The sequence below is a fragment of the Myripristis murdjan genome, chromosome 15 (genome assembly GCF_902150065.1).
Source record: "Myripristis murdjan chromosome 15, fMyrMur1.1, whole genome shotgun sequence".
NCBI classification, from domain to species: domain Eukaryota; kingdom Metazoa; phylum Chordata; class Actinopteri; order Holocentriformes; family Holocentridae; genus Myripristis; species Myripristis murdjan.
In genome coordinates this window covers 8,403,042-8,421,237 of record NC_043994.1, presented here as the reverse complement: position 1 = coordinate 8,421,237, position 18,196 = coordinate 8,403,042, and the positions used below count along the sequence as shown (strand labels likewise).

At 39.7% G+C, this 18,196-nt stretch overlaps 1 protein-coding gene across 1 annotated transcript in view; it reads left to right on the top strand.

The window, feature by feature from the left end:
* The window catches only part of kif20ba (kinesin family member 20Ba), a 91,030-nt gene that overhangs the window by 26,743 nt on the left and 46,091 nt on the right, over window positions 1-18,196 (top strand). Inside the window, exons 17-30 of the mRNA XM_030071056.1 lie at window positions 987-1,203; window positions 1,377-1,438; window positions 2,212-2,331; window positions 2,589-2,851; window positions 3,766-3,776; window positions 4,003-4,262; window positions 6,135-6,605; window positions 7,072-8,345; window positions 8,622-8,760; window positions 9,371-9,496; window positions 10,891-10,951; window positions 13,859-13,984; window positions 17,236-17,366; window positions 17,919-18,074. Of these exons, the coding sequence (XP_029926916.1) occupies window positions 987-1,203; window positions 1,377-1,438; window positions 2,212-2,331; window positions 2,589-2,851; window positions 3,766-3,776; window positions 4,003-4,262; window positions 6,135-6,605; window positions 7,072-8,345; window positions 8,622-8,760; window positions 9,371-9,496; window positions 10,891-10,951; window positions 13,859-13,984; window positions 17,236-17,366; window positions 17,919-18,074 (3,417 nt within the window). The remainder of the gene's footprint in view (window positions 1-986; window positions 1,204-1,376; window positions 1,439-2,211; window positions 2,332-2,588; window positions 2,852-3,765; window positions 3,777-4,002; window positions 4,263-6,134; window positions 6,606-7,071; window positions 8,346-8,621; window positions 8,761-9,370; window positions 9,497-10,890; window positions 10,952-13,858; window positions 13,985-17,235; window positions 17,367-17,918; window positions 18,075-18,196) is intronic.

Sequence of the window (18,196 nt, the reverse complement as noted above, 5' to 3'; positions counted from 1 at the left end):
CTAAGCTAGACAGGACATGCATTCACACTTCTCTCACATACAATGCAACAGCATGACGTCAGTATAATAAATTCTTCCATTATAAAATTCTTCCCTTATAAAATAAATGTGGCACTACTCATGTTAATGCCAGCACACTGCTTTTATAATTGATGGGGTGAAAAACTTTGGTTATGTGATTATTCTATAGATGATGTCCAGAATCCCACGTGTAGCATTATGATTGAAGGCTGGCTGTATTGGCCATGTTATTGCAGGTACATAATTGTGCATGATCTTTCAAAGCATCAATTTGTTATTATTACAGTTTGGTCAGAGTTTTCGTAAGTTTTGTAACCATATTGGCTATTGTCTTTTAATAGGCCTATCGTATAACCTACTGAACACAACACTAGTTGTAACCTGCTGCCTTATGATCAGATCACTGCTCATTTTGAAGTGATGCAACTTTGAAAATAGTCAACATATATAATAATATATACCACAAAATGCTGCTCAATAGGGGTGTCTCTGACACCTTTTTTAAGCCCTCTGTTATGTTTTTTTTTTTTTATTATTTTGACATTGTACTATATGTTTATATAGATATATCTAGGATCCCTCCTATAATATAATTTTTTTTCACTTAAGATTGTGGCAGCTGAGGAAAAAAATGCTTTTAGAACATGGCTTACAGGTATCAAAATGGAGCTCTAGTCAAAACTTGGGACATAATCTCACTGATCAATACAATCCCAAATGATAATATATATATATATACTATAGGATATTTTTTTCCATCAAAATTTCTACCATATGGTAATTTGAGAGAGGAGTAGGTGCTAGATTTTTTTTATGAATGCTTACATAGAAATCTCAGATTTAAAATTTAATCAGCTGCTGCACAATCTGTAAGGAGTTTTACTGTAAGTATTGGTTATTTACCTAGAATGTAAAATACAACTTAACTGATGTGACACTCAGGCCATTTTTCCTTTCTCCTACAGGAAAAAACGCTGGATCTGGATGGCATGATCGACTCCATGTCCAGTGACCTGGAAGGCATAAAGAAGGCAGCTGAGGCTGCACACACCTGCCTGGGGTCAGACCGGCTAAGAGACCAGGCAGGTGAAAGTGAGGCTGTAGAGGACCTGGGAAACAAAGTGTTAGAGCTGAACGAGCAGCTGAGGAAAGTCCAAGAGCAGCTTGTTCACAAAACCTCTGGTAAGAAAAGAGAGAGGGATGTCTGCCTGTCATCGGCTTAGAATTTTATGCTTGTTATTTAGCCAAATCACCATATGAGAAGAGCAAATACTTTTTTTAAATTAAACTGAATTTTATTATATTTTATTTTTCTGTCCTTTATGCTCAGTATGTAAAAAGTATTGTATTTTCAGAGCTGGAAAAACTTACTGGCTGTGCACATCAATCCAACAATGACCTTGCAGAGACCAAAAAGGTAAAAGATAAAGTCTTCAGTTGAATCATTAATCTGCTTTTGATAGACTTATCTGTTGCACAACCTGGTCTAATTGGAACTTGGTATATGAATTTGTTTTAATACTTCAGTGCAAGGTTGAAATCACAAATCAAAGTACTCATTTTTTTGCATATTACTGTAGTCAATATCAACCTTTCCAAGGACCGCGTCATTGAATTTAACTATCAAATTTGTGTATAAGAGAATAATAATAATAGAATATAATTCAAATGAAAGACAAGTAAATTAACAAGTAAAACTAACAATGTCCTTTAAGAGGCGTATCTGTTTTACTGTAGTTCTTATAAAAATGCACATTTTTCTGTGTCAGCTGTTAATGGGTGGGAAGATATCTGTATCTGCCTCAAAAAGGAGCATCCTTAGTTGTCAGGTGAAAAGATAAACTAATGCGTTACAGACCTTTATTAACCCACACAGTATGTAATTGTTCAGTCTGTTTAAAACATGGCAATCACCCAAGTTGGAGTTGCCTTGCCTATTACAATTATATTTTCTTCCTTTTTATAGAGCTTGTTTTTCCCATCATCTCCACACATAAACTTCAACAGTACATACACCCCAATTTAGATGGTCACATAAATTTTGGATGTATCAAGTGTACAAAAATCTGTCTTCTGCCTTTTATACATCTTTTGCCATGAGCTAAAAATGAAGTGAGTGTGCAAACAAAAGAGCAGGTATTGTTTACTATCCCAGTTAATTTTAATGAAGTGTATTTTTTGATAATATAGAGTCTGAAGTCTCAGGAACTGAAGTTATCTGAGCTGATGGAGATCTGTAATGAGAAAGATGAGATGATCTCGAAGCTCCAGACCACTATGGACCAGCAGGTTGAAGATGCCACCAAGGATGTAAGAACACTGTATACTAAACGCAGGGTTTTTGATTGTCCGTCAATCTATCTGCCTCCATCTTCCCAAATGAATATCTTAAGTTCTTTTCAGTGACAAACTATGGAGTCATTTTCACTCATAGGGCTCTTTTACCTTTGCATTGGTCACACAACAGAAATGATTCTAAACACCCTAAAGTTTGTAAACATGAAGAAATTGTTCAGTGGTTCCTTAACTTTAAAGTTTATTCTTCACTTGTTTTGTGTGCATCACAGAAGGACACTCTCAATTCCATCCGGGAGGAGATTCTTCATCTGAAGGCCAATTGTACCTGCTTCTGGAGCGGAGAAAAAGAAAAGCCCAGCAACTCCCGCAAACGGCAGATTGACACCCAGCCTGACCTGGAGGGTCAGCCCCCACTAAAGAAAGGTACAGCAATGCCTGTCAACGTGGGAAAGAGAGCAGTCAGAGAGAAGAAGCAGCCTGCTCGACATCGAATTTATCTGCAGTCCAGAAGGAGGCTGTCAGCTGTCAGGAAGTGATGCCTGGGAAACCAAACACCTATTTATGTGCTTCCTGTTCTGCTCTGCAATAAATTATTTTTTTTTTACTAATTTAATCATTATTTTATTGTTAATTTATATACTGTAAATAAAGATGACTTCTTTTTTTGTGGTCTGACATTTTGGTACATGTCCAGTGTTGGAATTCTCAGATTTGCCAGAAAAAAATGTTGTAGTCGATGACAACATGGTATAGTGTTGAACTGATAGTGGCATGTTTCAGACTAATCCAGTTGAAATAAAAATCAAGCCTAAAGTTCCTAAACACACAGGGAATCATAGTCTGCATTGCGACTGTAGTGCCATCTTATTGTTTTAGGGTGTAACCTAATTTTTTGTCGGTGAAGACACCAAACATGGTACACAAGGTGCTGTAGTGTTTTTTTTTTTTGTTTGTTTGTTTAAACATATCTTTAAAGGGTTGAGTCGACAAAGAAGCCATTGTTTCTTTATTTTAAGAGGTTGGCACTGAAAACTGACAGCTAACTTTTCCATTGGCTTTATCTGTGGTCTAATGTCTGTGTTTGAATTGTTTTCTTTGAATTATTTTTTCCTGAAATACAACTTCAAACAACAGAATAGCACCTGAAATGAAATATTAAGCACCAGTACCTGTTTTAAACTGTTAATGTGCTTCATGTCAGATTTTTCCCCTAAGACCTTAAAATTAACAATAAAAAATAACTAAGTTTCATGAACTTGCCGCTTGCCATGTTTAGTTTTATGCAAAGTTTTTTTAGGCAATGTATGCACAGTAACAACATTATCTATCAGTTAAAGTACAGTCATCTGATCTGTTACAGTGATACTATATCTGTAATTCCTAAGAATGACTGCCATCTTTTTGGCTTTGCTATTATTGTGTAGCTTGTGGTCCCTGAAATTTCAGGAACACTTTTTGTATGTTTTTTCTTTATGGTAGTATGGTAATAGTTTGTGCAAATTCTATTTGGAAGGACTTTGTAGAGGCAGAGTGCAAGTTTTTTTCCATGGATGAACAGTCTGTACTTTCTGCTATATATTGCTGTTGCAGCTGCACTATAACAGTCTAAGCTCACAATGCCTTAGCCATGTGTCAAATTTCATTGTGACATTTCACCTAATTTTTCACCACTTCCTGTTCTAGACTTCCTTGGTGAAGCTGGAGGAGAAGATGAGAAAGTGAAAAGGAAGCTTTGCATTCAGCTCCAGGAGAAGTCTTCTGAGGTGGCCCTGCTTGAGAGGAGGGAGGCTGACCTGCAGAAGGCAGTAGAGTTGGCCTCCCAGCAAGAGAAGAGCAATCCACACAAAGACCGGCTCCAGGAACTGACCGTGGCCCTGGGGGATGCGGCACACACCCGGGAACAGGCGCTGAATGACCTGAGGGAGGAGCAGCGAGGTCACCAGGTAGCCAGATGATTCATATGTAGTGGGACCAGTTTCCAGTTTGCTGCAGGGCTAGCTGGGGCTTAATAATTAGCCTGGTCTCCACTCTTTATTAGTTTTTGGCCATTATGTAATCCCTGGCAAAGTGACTGAACACACTTATTCAAGGTTACCGCAATGGCAAAATAAGGATTTAGGGACTAGAGAGCCCTAGATCTAGAAATTCAAACTGATAACCTGGTTATAAGTCTTCCTCTCTACCCTCTAAGCTGTCACTGCTCCACATATAAATTTGCATTTGTTACAAGGCCAAACAAAGTTATCGAATATTTAGTCATTATCTATGTCACCAAGCTTATTATTCTAAGATATTTGCATTTGTGTTGAGAAGGAACTACTAATTTAGTGTAAAGCCTCAGCCAGTTTTAACCCATTGTAGTAGTGAAAGATGTGAGTTCAGCCTGCCATTCTAATTTAAGGGTGCTTTCAGACCTGTGGCCCGTTTGCTTTGTTCCGATTCAGGGGCTAAATCGATACAGTTGTTTCGTTTTTCGTTTGGAGCGTTTGTGTTCACAGGGCAACCGTCTGTAGCGGGTCAAAGCTGTAAACAAATGTCATGCGCGAACCAACTGTTCTCTCATTCTCTCAAGTTTCCTCTTCTGTTCTTACCCGGAAAAAACAAAAACCATGGAGCATCTTCAGCATGTGTGGCTAGTTTGTTTCTCTGTGTTTCTGTGGTTAATGTACCCAGTGGCGGTTCTGCCCATGTTGCCGCCCTAGGCCAAATTACTGCCTTGCGCCCTTTCGTGTTACTACTCCTACCTACTTTTTAAATGGACAAAATCTTGTTTGAATAAAAAGCCACCGGCCACTGCACCGGTCGGCATCAGGCGGACCGGCCGGTACCGCGCCCACCTGGTCAGGTCTGCCGGATCTGACAGGTGAGCGGCGCTGATGATTTTTTTTCTTTTTTGCTCTTGTGCCGCCCCCCACATGACATGAAAAAATGCCCGCTTCGCCCATGCCTAAAACCGCTACTGAATGTACCGGTGTACTGTAACGGAGGAAAACATCCCGTTCTACCGGGAATCAAGACTGTGCAGGGAAAATATACTGCATCTACTGAGAAAAAGACGTGCCGCGACAAGGAATCGCCGACGAAGATGGGCTCTGACGCTGGTTGAACCACAGTTATGAGTGAGTTGTGTCGGTTGCTGTGTCGATTATGTTCTCACTGCAAACGAAACGCTCCAGGGCTCGAGTGGAATCGAGCCGAGACCACCTCTTCTAGGCGATCTCGGCCCGCTTGTTTTGTCGCGCATCCGAGTGCGATTGCTGTATTCACATATGTCCAAACGAACCGATCTTTAGGGGGAAACGCTCCCTGTTTCGGAACAACTGCTCCAAACGGGACGGGTCTGAAAGCACCCTAAGTTTTGGTCTGAAGGGACACAACTTGCCTTTATTTTATTTATTTTTATGTTAAGCTAATGTTAAAATTTTGGTCTAGGGGTCTCTTGTACCATGATCCCTATCCGATGCATAGATGCACTCAAATTTATTCATTCAACTGATCACAAGGAATCTGCTGAAAGTATATACAGTATATAGAAATATACATATAGAAAAGTTAAGGGCAAGTTTTTGAGTGGGTCTGAATGGTGTAGATTCAAGAGTCAGTAGGTTCTTTGCCTTGATTGTAATGTTAGATAAGGGTGACTGTGTAACTCCACTCTTGTGAAATTATTTTTTTAATTACTGAAAACCATGAGAAAACAAAAGGTTAAGGAGTAAGGAATGATATTGCAGCCTTTCATGATCTATACACATGATGATGGTCAGTCTGTACAATTTAGAGCCCCCAAAAAGTTAATTGAAATACCTATCAACTAGGAGGCACTGGCTGCCCTTGAGAAAGAGAAGAAAGCCAAGGAAGATGCCTTTGCAGCTTTGGAATACCAGACCATGCAAAAAGAGGAGGTGCTGGCCTCCTTGGAAGAGGAGATGAAAGCCAGGGAGGCAGCCATGGCAGCTCTTGAAGAAGAGAGAAGAGCCAAGGAGGAGGGAATGGCAGCTCTTGAGGAAGAGAAGAGAGCCAGGGAGGAGACAATGGCAGCTCTTGAAGAAGAGAAAAGAGCCAAGGAGGAGGCAGTTGCTACCCTTGCGGAGGAGAAGAAATACCTAGAAAAGTTTGCTTCCACAATGGAGTTTAGGAGATTAAAGGATGAGGCACAATCTGCTCTGCATACAGAGAGTAAAGAGTTAAGACAACTAAGTGAGGAGCAAGCAAGACTGCAGGAAGATGGCACACTCCAACAGGAGGCCCAGGAGATGACTGGCAAACTGGAGGACATGGAGAATGAGGTGAGCCACATTTAATTATTTGTTCAAATTAAATGGAAAGGTTATAGGGCCATGGTGAACCAATCGATTTTATCTTCAAAATGCCGGACCCTAGTGTCAAAATACAGTTCCATCATCCAAGTTTCATCCAAAACAGGCGGAGCCCAATCCAAAGCTAATCACAAATCTAATCTTCTTCTTAATATTCTTTAATCTTCAATCTTGGAAAATCATACTAAAATTGATGTCTATTGATATGAAAAAGGATATAAGAATTCTAACTTCTTGTCATCCATATTCATTTGATTGAGAGATGTCTTTGAGTGTTTTGTTTGCTCAGGGCCAGAAATGAGCATTTCAATTTTTCAATTTGATGTCTAGATGAATTATACTTATGTATTAACATGTAACATGTTTTATCGTTAAGTTTTGTTTTAATTTGCACAAGAGGGAAAGGGAATAATATTTGTGCATCATTTTATTACAGGTGACCAGCCAGAAAGTGAGAGCCCAGCAAGCCTCAGTCAGCCTTCACGTTTCCCCGACCCAAATGGAAATACACAATAAGGAGATCCAGCAGAAATCTCCCCAGATCCACACACTGACATGGGATGTTAAAGGCCTCAAACAGGACCTGGAAAACTTGTCAGCCTCAGCTACAATTGAGAGGGAGCGTGATCATCTGAAAGAGGAAGTCTGTGAGCTTAGTTACCATCTGGCCAACGAAAAGAAAGAGAATGAGAGGAAGCTTAGGCGGATAGTGGAGCTGGAGCACGAATTGACACAGGCAAAAGAACAAACAGACAAACAGTTGACGTCAGACCATCAGCTAGAGGAGCTCACTGAAAAGTTGAATCACCAAGAGCTGGTCTCAAAACAGCAACGGCAGGAGCTGGAAGCGAAGCTGAAGGAGCAGGAAGTAATGTCGCAGAAATCATTGGATGAGCTCAGAGGAAAGCTTAAACAACAGGAACAGGTTTCCAAACAAGAATTACAACAGCTGAGAACAAAACTCGAGGAACAAACACAGACCTCAGAAAAGCAGGTAGAGGAGCTCAGACAGAGGCTGAAAGAACAGGAAGCTACATGTCAGCAGCAGGCAGAAGAGTTCAAACACAAGCTAAGTGAACAACAAGCTATCTTACACCAAGAGCAAGATCATTTTAAACAGAAGCTCAGCCAACAAGAGCAAACATCAGACCTGCTTACGGCTGAACTAAAGGAGGCTAGATGCAAAGTTGAGGGTTTAAGGAATGATGCGTCAAAATCTGGTGTTGTTGAGTTGAATTCTGACCTCCAGGCTGACATTGCATTGCTGATGGCAAAGGTCACCAAAATGGAAGAAGATATGGACAGTCCTTGTGAAATTGATGTAGAATCTGAGGTGGTGGTTGCCTCAGAGTTGTTTCAGGCCAGTAGCAACAAACTAGCATCTTCACTGCGTGATACAGCAGCAGCCATAGACAGACTGCTGCAAAAAAAGGATGGACTGATGGAGAGGAAGCTAGCAGAGAAAGAGAGAATGTGTATAGACAAAGAAGCAGAACTGCAGAAAAAGCTAGCTGACAAGGAGGCACAAGTGGTGTCCCTACAAAAGAAGCTACAGGTAGCACAGGAGCAACGAGAGGAAGAGGACAGCCAGGCAGTTAAGGAGGCCCGGCAGAGGGAGGTGGAGAGGCGCAGGGAGCTGCTGGCTGTAGCAGAGGAAGCCATCGCACAGAAGGACGCTGAACTGGAAAAGAGAGGCCAAGAGATTGCCAGGTAAACCTTCATTTACATTACAGACACAGAATGGTAATGAATTTTGTCTTTGGAACATTTCTCTCACTTTTACTTATGAGTTAATATGAGTTATTCTTATTTTTCTTTTACTACTTCTTCCTTCCTTTCTTCCTCTCTCCTCACTTTATATTGTCTTTATGTCTTTCACTCCCCAACTGCTGTAAAGCAGTTGTGCTGTGCTAGAATGTACTATCCTGTCATTTTGAAATACAAGTACTAACTTTAGTTGTATTACCTCTCATGTCCCTTTACCAGGCTAAAGGAAAGTGCTAAGCAGGAATCAGAGAAAATCAAGAACATTAGCCTTGACCTTCAGAGAAAAGAAGATGACACTTCCGACCTCAGAGAGAAACTGGCCGACTCCAAAAAGCAGATAAATCAGGTCCAGAAAGAGGTGCGAACACTGGCATTTTCGAATTATTCAGATAACGTCTCTTAGACACAACTTAGAACTCTTCATAAGCATTCAGCTGATGAGTTTCTGTTGTTCTTAAAAAAAAAAACGTTTTAATATGTAGTTTGTGGTCGTGGAAATAGAGTATGTAATAATTCAGTTATATTCCAATCTTTAAATGTAGTCTGTTTAAATAGGTTCAATTTAATGCTTTTCCTGATACCTGGCCCTTCTATGCTTGCCCCTGTTGTTAAGCACATGCTTCCAATAGACATCTTTAAAGAGACTGCAATTCAGTTGTGATGAAAAATTATCTTTATCTGCACAGAAGTCCCTGTCTTGCCATGATGTCATTTTGATTTCTTCTTGAAGATTTGTGGCATATGTATGTTATTGGAGACATTTATAGGAAGATCTGGCACAAATAAAGCACAGTTAGGGGGAGGTGATATTTCCAGTGATTCAGAATTTCCCCATGATGTGTTTGTTTGTTTGTTTAGATTTTTAAAACTTAGTTATGTTTATTTACTTGTTTGTTTATTTATTTAATGTAACTGTTTGCTTTCCTGCTTGGGCTCACTACACAATCCATTCATTGTGCTCCCTGAAGATCTCTGCCATGAGAAATGAAGAAAAAGGTCTGAAGCAGAAGCTGGCTGATATGGAGAAAGCCAAGAAGCAGCTTCAGTCTGACCTGGCTAGCAGAGACAGGACTGTCCACCAACTCAAAACTCAAGTATGTTTTTGGCCGACAGTCCAAACTGTCTTTTTGTGTGCTTGTGCCCTTTCATTTAAGCTACTTTGACACATGAAAGTAGCTAGCAGTTGATGAGCATATTCATGCTCCCCAGAGGATACAGCCTGTGAATTTTAGAGATCTTATGACCTTTCCTGTAGCATGACCCACCGGCCAGAATGTCAAATTTCCATACCAGTATTACTAAATCCAATGACTGTAGTCCACTTTTATGTCATTGTATAAACATTGCTGTACATCATGGAGTTGATAGAGGGTAAATACAATAGGCTAAACTTAGCACCTAGTCCAAAATACGTTAAATATATTGCTGTGTAACATGTTGCATGTCACATGCTCAAACACACTGTACATTTAAACCAACTGTCAGCCAACCCAAATTTACGATAGATAAAAAAGGAATCCTTTTGATTTAGAACAATCATCTCAAAATGGACAGGAAATGGACAAGTAGCCCATATGCAGTTTATATTTTGAAGGTGATATGTGGAATTAATACAGTCCCACGTGTAAAGTACTCTTTAGGATGAGTGTGTTGGTGTTGTATTGGCGGTCAGCTTGTGTGTCATCTGTGACAGCCCCTCCAATAGGACAACAGGTAACGACATTATTGCTGGCATGGAACATTTCAAAACCAGATTATTTTCACAGTGTCATGCCTCAGTCAACTGAGGGAGCAGCCAGCGATTACGAACGATAACAGCAAAAGAAGAGTTTCTCAGGTGTAGTCTGCCCATAGTAGTGGAAAACACTGGTTGGAGCCGCTGTAGATGTGCAATTGATTCATTTAGTTATTTTCTATGTGACAGAAAACTAATAATGATCATGAAATCCCTGAGTTCCCCTTCTATCCCAGAAGCATCCCACGGGAGATGTTTGTCATCCCAAAACTCATTTGGGATGCAGGGACTCCTTTAGTTTTGAGCCCTGGTGCTGCCCTCTTGCATGCTGTTGTGTTGGTAGCGGGAGCGCAGTTACTTAGTAGAGTGCGGAACCAGTCAGTACTACTGATAATGTATAATGACTAGGGTTTCTTGAAATTTGGTATTGATGTGGTATCTGGTGTATTGATTTTTGTGACATCCCTAGTTTGCAGTTTGTTTTTTTGTTTTGTTTTTTGCAAATAAACAATTCCATCAATTTGCTGTGCACCAAATGAAATGCTAGTAGATTAAATTTTGTCATAGATTAAAAAAAAAACACAAAGCTGTAATGTTTTGCACTGAAACACTTCATCCAGTTTTTCCAGTAACATTTGGGGTCTTTGTGAGATTTTCATTAAATCTTAAATGTTGTTACCAGCTTTCTATCTCTATCCCTTTGTCACTCCATCTCTGCTTCTTATGCCCTTGTTTTTGTGTTCCTCCATCTAGGAAAAGACCTTTGACTCCAAATCTGATCAGACATTACAGCTCTATCAGAAGGCCTGCAAAGGTAAAAAACAAAACAAAACAAAACAAAAAACACCTATGCATGTGTGTGTTTGTTATTCTGTGTATATTTGTATACATTTTGTTCAGCTATAACATGATATGTCAATTTCTGAACATCAAGCAAGCTTCCACTGATTGTCACATATGAGCCGCCATTACGGCATGTGTAAGAACCAACAAGTGTTAAAACAACAATAGACAAATAGTCCATTTCTCAGGAAATTAGCAACAAAACATACCTGGTAGCTTCATCACAGTTAAAAAAATTTCCTCAAAATTTCCTCCTTTAGTTTGTCTTTAAAATACCAACATGAATACTTGTATATGATTTGAGTGGTCTCGATTGTAATGATCAATCCTTTCTTGTTCAGTATTTTTGTGTTTCACAAGAATTCCAGAAAGGAGAAAGATGCGGCCCACAAAATTCCCACAAACTCTTGGGAGTCACATCAAAAAACTCAACTTACGTGTCCGTCAACATAAGGTCAAAGCAAGCATCAGTGTCTTACAGTTAGGTCCATAAGTATTTGGACAGTGACACAATAGGAGGCCATCGTTAGGCTCAAAAAGCAAAATCTATCAGACAGAAAGAAACAACTTTAGGAGTAGGCAAATCAACAGTTTGGTATATCTTTAAAAGAAGGAATGCACTGGTAAGCTCAGCAACACTAAAAGGCCTGGGAGACCATGGAAAACAGCTGAAGTGGATGACTGAAGAATGCTGTCCCTGGTGAAGAAAAACCCATTCACAATAACTAGGGCAGTCAAAAACACTCTTGAGGAGGTAGGCGTATAATTGTGCAAATCTGCAGTCAAGAGACATTTGTGAGAAAATAAGTGCAGAGGGGAAACAGCAAGGTGCAAACCACTGGACTCACTCAAGGCCAGATTGGACTTTGCAAAAAAAACATCTAAAAAAGCCTGCCCAGTTCTGGAATAAGGTTCTTTGGACAGATGAAACTAAGATTAATCTGCACCAGAATGATGGGAAGGGAAAAGTGTGGAGAATGAAAAGAGAATGAACAGCTCATGACCCAAAGCAGCGCACACCATCTCTCAAGCATGGTGGAGGCAGTGTTATGGTATGAGCATGTGTGGGTGCCAGTGGAACTGGGTCAGTAGTGTTTACTGATGATGTGACTGCTGATGGAAGTAGCAGGATGAATTCTGATGTTTTTAGGCCCATACTATCTGCTCAGATGCAGCCAAATGCCACAAAACTGATAGGACTGCGCTTCACAGTGAAGATGGACAGTGACCCAAAACATACTGCGAAAGCAACTTGAGAGTTACTTAAAGCAAAGAAGTGGAATATTCTTCAATGGCCAAGTCAGTCCCCAGACCTCAACCCAACTGAGCATGCTTTTCAGTTGCTGAAAAACTGGCCAAATTTAAGGCCAAAATATCCACAAACCAAGCAGCAACTGAAGACAGCTGCAGTAAAGGCTTGGCAGAGCGTCTCTAGGGAGGAAACTCAGAATTTGGTGATGTTGTCCATGGGTTCCAGACTTCAGGCAGTCATAGACGGCAAAGGATTTTCCTCCAAATATTCAATATAATCCTTATAATTACAGTCATACATGTTATGTATAGTTTGTCCAATTACTTTTGAGCCTCTAAAAATGGGGTGACAGTGTATAAAACTAAATGTTTGATGCCATATTTTTGTTCAGTTCCTTAAATTAAACCTGAGGAAAAGTCACTGTATGACTTTTCCTCAGGTGACACTTTTTGGCTAAAATGTCTAAGTTGATGTTGATGATATTTGGTGAGCACATTCAATACATACATACAATGAGAGCAAGCACCTTCTTCAGTTTTGTGACCACATGATCCTTCCTCTTGCGCCAGAGTCAGGGCAAACATTTGATTTTAATTCAACATATTTTTAAATGTAGTGGATGAATTGCCTTACAGTTTCCTGAGTAGACGTAAGCTCCTCAGAGAATGTACCCTGTTTATTTTGGTAAGCCATGTCCCTGTCTACCACTGCATGAAATTAAAATACTAGTGTGAAATTTTGTAATGTTCTTGTGCCTCTGAAGAGCCATCCCAACACATTTCTGTTGTTATTTAGGCTACTTTGCCAGTTCTTGGAAACTTTATGACAGTTCCTCTAGTACCACTGTAAACCATATGTACATTATTCCCTTTTCCCACAACTTGCTCCTATCACTGCTGGTGAATCTCTGTCCTTGTGTGTGGGTTCACTAGTGAAATTGCATTTTGTCATATGTGTATGGAAAGACTTGTGCCTGTGAAATGAGTAGGGCCCTGACACTTGCTACAACTTGATATACAAAGCATTATACATGAAATACATGGCATTATAATTTACACACATATACATATGATTCATGTATATGGATATACAAATCATTCACATATCACTATGTCATATAATGAATGATCAATAAGGGGAATGTTGTCTGGCATCAAATACAGTGCCAGCAGATAAAGCTGAATATTGCATTTGCAAGAATATATAGTTCCATAAAGCTTGAAGAAGTTTAAGCGTGTTCAGTGTCATAGTGTTCATAGTTGCAAGGGTCCCAGTGTGTCTATATATGAGTAGAAACTGTCTGAGTATAACAGAGGACATTTCAGGGTGGCCTCATGGTTAGAGAAACTTTGCTGTAACTGGGAAGCCCCAGATTTAATTCCCTGGGACCAAGTGTACTTTCTTCTGAATTGTCCTTGAGTGAAACACTGTATCACTACCAGCTCCAGGGCCTCTGCTCTGTGGCTTACAGTTGACCTCTGACATCCCTGTGGGGGGGAGGTGAAAAGACGCATTTTCCCCTCAGGGAGCAATATATCACAAAAAATATGTCTGTGAAGGAGTCAGGGTGACTGGTTACTCATGTACCTGTACATTTGTGTGTGTGTGTGTGTGTGTGTATTCCAGACCTGGAAGCCAAGGAACGTGTGATGGAGGACATGCGTTTGGCTCTAACAGAGCAGGAGGAGACACAGGAACAGATGGAGCGGGTCCTGGAGGAAAAACTAGACCTCATCCAGGAGCTAACTGACGGTAAGATTAAAAAAAAAAAAAAAAAAAAAAAAAATGAAACACACACTCACACTGAGTGCTTGTGTGATTTACATGAAGTTGGCTGTAAGATAAGGGCTCCGGCAGAATGCTCCTCCCCTTCTGTTCCCTGCTAGCTGCTCTTTTCCTCCTCATCTGTTGTTGCAACAAAAACTAGTCACTATAGCAAGGCAGCCACACCCAAATGTGTTTGTGTTAGCACACTGTTTAATTCTGACAGCTAAAGCTGCATGCTTCAGTGACAGATGTAACAAATATACTGATCCTCTCCAATTCCATCTCACTGTGATAGTGTATAGCAAATGTTAGGCTGCTAAAAAGAGAAAAGGAGGGTTAAGATAATGAGTGGGTGATTACTTTTTAAATGAAAAATCGAATTCTGCTCTTGGCCCTTTTTTGAATCTCTTACACAGTTCAGATTCTATTTGTAAAATAGTTTTCAAAACTGGTTTGGTAACATATTTGGCTAGTAAAAATTACTCTTATTTGCAACTAATTTCTTGGTTTGTGAGTCAGCCATTATACTTCTGAATCTGGTAAACCTTAGTAGGCTCAAAGTCACTATTCATGAGAGTTTTTGCAGAGGAGTCTATTTACATTTCAAGTAGAGTCACAATTTAAACCCTTGACAACAGAGATTGTATATCATTAGTTCTCAACTGATGGATTGGATATAACATGGCATTTAAATCATTTAAACTTATTTTCACAATTTGGAATTTAAAACGTATCATGCATTATCATGTTCTGATGAAAGTCTAGTATGGAGGATGCTCTGAAACCATTTTCCATGACACCAAATATGCCAGAAATGATTTTCATGACTTCAAAATGAATGTTTAGATTTTTCGGCACAAAACAGCTAGGATTGTAACTTAAGTTAGCATGAAAACTTTTGAGTTTCTTACAAGCAGACATGATTACCGATCAGAGAGTTAAAGAGCAAATTGCAAGTTTAAATTTTTACAAAAGATATACTTAACCTTGTGTGAAACTGACCATGTGAAAAGTTAATGCAGGATTTAATATGTTTTACAAGACACATATTCAGAGGAAAAAGTGGCCGTTTTGAGCAAAGCTCCTAAAAACATCGCATCATATGACGTAACGGGAGGGAGTCGGTCTCCTCAGCTCTGCCCCAGCTTAGTGCACAGTCGTAGGTGGTAGTGAGTCTGAACGGTCGTGGTATAGTGAGTTGGTCTGTTTTCAGTAGTTTTACATAGTGCTGGGCGGTATACTGGTTCATACCGAATACCGGTGTTATTTTTTTTTTTATGATATGCAGGGTGTCCGCGGAGTCTAAAAAAGTCTAAAAATAGACATTTTCAATTTTAGGCCTTGTTTTTGCAGTTGCACTCGGTAAGCATTGAGGACTCAGAAAATGAAGCTGAAGAACTTTTACCAAAAAGAGGAGCTGTGTCGGCTGTTTGGAAGTTCTTTGGCTTCAAAAAAATCCGACACAGATCAAACAATGGTCTTTTGCAAATGTTGTCGGGCTGAAGTTGTAGCCGCTGGAGGCAACACAAGCAATTTGCTTCACCACATCAGCCGCAATAATGCAAGTTGCATACTTTTAGTTTACAATTTATTTGTTTGAATGTGATACCTACCTCAACAACTTGAAGCAAAGTCCTTATTCAGGGCTCTCAAGTCTCACGCAGTGGGCATGAGACACACGGATTTCAACCGATCCGGAATTAGCCAAATAAAACGGAATCAATTTTTGACGCGGAATATTGCAGAATTTGACATAATTTGAATGAAATGCTGCTTTGTGTGGAATATGAATGTATGTCTGGCAAAGGCAAAGAAGATTTCCAGGCTACAGCAGCGCACTGACATGGATTGTGTAACAATGTTAGCCAGTCTATTTTCACTGGCTAACAGCAGCACACTGGCTTAGCTTGTCTATTCAGAGAAGAGGTATCACTTCAGCTTATTTTTCAATCTATGTTATCACATGCATACTACTGCTCATTCATTGGTAGCTGAATTGTTAGGTCTGTTTGAGAAGTAATTTACATTTTTAAAATAATATTTTAACATTGTTAAATCAGTGAAATCAGTCTGCATATTAATGCAAGTGGCCTTAAATTTGCATAATAAAAAGGTTTTGTATTTTGACTGCAACTGTCATGCATTCTGATTCCATCACTTCATTAGAATCATGAGTGCCACCTCTTTGCATCATTTTGTGTTGCCATAAACCTGTATTAATTATTAATACTAGGGTGAACAACTTCATTCCTCATGACAGTAAAATAGGTCATTCTAAGTTAATTTACTGCAGTAATTCTTCTCTAAATCGTTAGAAAATGTGGTTAACACCCAGTCGTGCATGAAAAACGAAAATACCGTCATATTGAAAAATCCCGTGATATACATTTTTGGTCATACCGCCCAGCACTAGTTTTAAATAGCATTTATTTATCATCATCATGGTAAATTATTGTGTTTGTGCTGGTTGCACAAACTCCAACCTGTCAGAACATCGAGTCCACCATTTTCGAGGAGAGAAACTCAGTGCGACCATAAATGACTGCAAAACACAGTAGACGCTCACACTGAGCTGAAATGAAACAAGTTCACATAAATTAGGTAAATAACATAAATAAACAGGCCCTACTGCGTTTTGCTGTCATTTATGATTGTGCTGACAATGAACCAGGTTGAATTGACAACAACTACACTCGTTACTTTACTGTAAGTGCAATAAAAGCTTTGTGAGTAAAAAGCAAGTAAGAGTAATTTAATCCACGCAAAATATGGACAGACGACAAGGTGGGGGGCTTTAAAATCAGTTTATCGTTTATCAGGAAGCTGTTTATCTCTCTCTCTCCTGTGGTAACGGTAAAGCACTATACAACGTAGTGCGGAGTTAAATTATGCAGTGTGAAATACGACTGACAGAAGCTCATTAGTTTCCGTTATGGGTAAGTATCTATACTCCTGCTGGTATTAGACGAGCATTACTAGTTATAGCCTGATACATAATAGCAAACTTTACAATATTGTGATGTGAACACAGTGTTAGATAACATTTTTTTTTTTCAATGAAAATTCAATTCCTACATCATTTTCCTACACATTGATTCACTGGGGTCTCAAACCTGCAATCTGCTCTTTAAACTCTAAAACTCCAAACTTTGCCTGTAAATGTAAATAATGTGAAGGAGTAAGCTGACATTAATGTCTCATCTCTTTGTTGTCTCTTCCTTTTCCCACGATTCCAGAGGTGGAGAAATTAAAAACAATGTTACAGAAACAAGATAGTGGGGAAAACATAGCCCATGAGAGGGAGAGCCAGTCAGATGACCTCAGATTGGCCAAACTGGAAGCAGCCCAGGCACAGGAGAGCTTGAAGGTAACAAATCGCACAAGACCATCCCCACCCCCATCTACCTAGAGACACTTTGACATTTTCTATGCTGCAGTCTTTTCTTAGAAGTTGACAGGGTGTGTCTTCCTAAACAAAAGTGTTGTGATGTTGAAAATCCTTCATGATGCCCAGAGCAAATTCAAGGCATCAGCATTAATCCCTATCACCACCAAAAAAAAAAGAAAGAAAATACTCAAACCACCATAGCAATCAATTCCAATTTCTATCTATAAAAATTTACATTAACTTTTTGCCAGTGTCATGTTGTGTTTAGGGTTACAGAAATTTCTCCAAATCAACAATGGAAATTCATTCATTATGGAAAGAGTAAATTAAAAAGTAGGGAAAGTTGAGTGTTTCTCAATTGTAGTCCCCCAGGGGAAGGAACTACCAAATTAGAAAATTTCCACCTGAGCCTACTGGGTTAGATGATATATAGCGCAGTCATTAATCGTGTGTGTGTGTGTGTGTGTGTGTGTGTGTGTGTGTGTGTGTGTGTGTGTGTGCATGGGTGCGTGTGTGCATGGGTGCACGCAGCTGTCTACAGAGAAGTACCAAGCGGACCGCCGAAAGTGGCTCGATGAGAAAATGGCTCTGATTGGCCAAGCTAAAGAGGCGGAGGATAAGAGGAACCAGGAAATGAGGAAATTTGCTGATGACAGGGAGCGTCATACTCGGCAGCAGAGTCAGTTGGTAAGCAAGGCCAACAGCAACAATTGAAACAATGCACAATTATGGGCCAACTCATACTGTAGTGTTACCAGTTCAAATCCCTGGACTGACTACTATAGCATGGGTGAGTAACATCCCCTCAA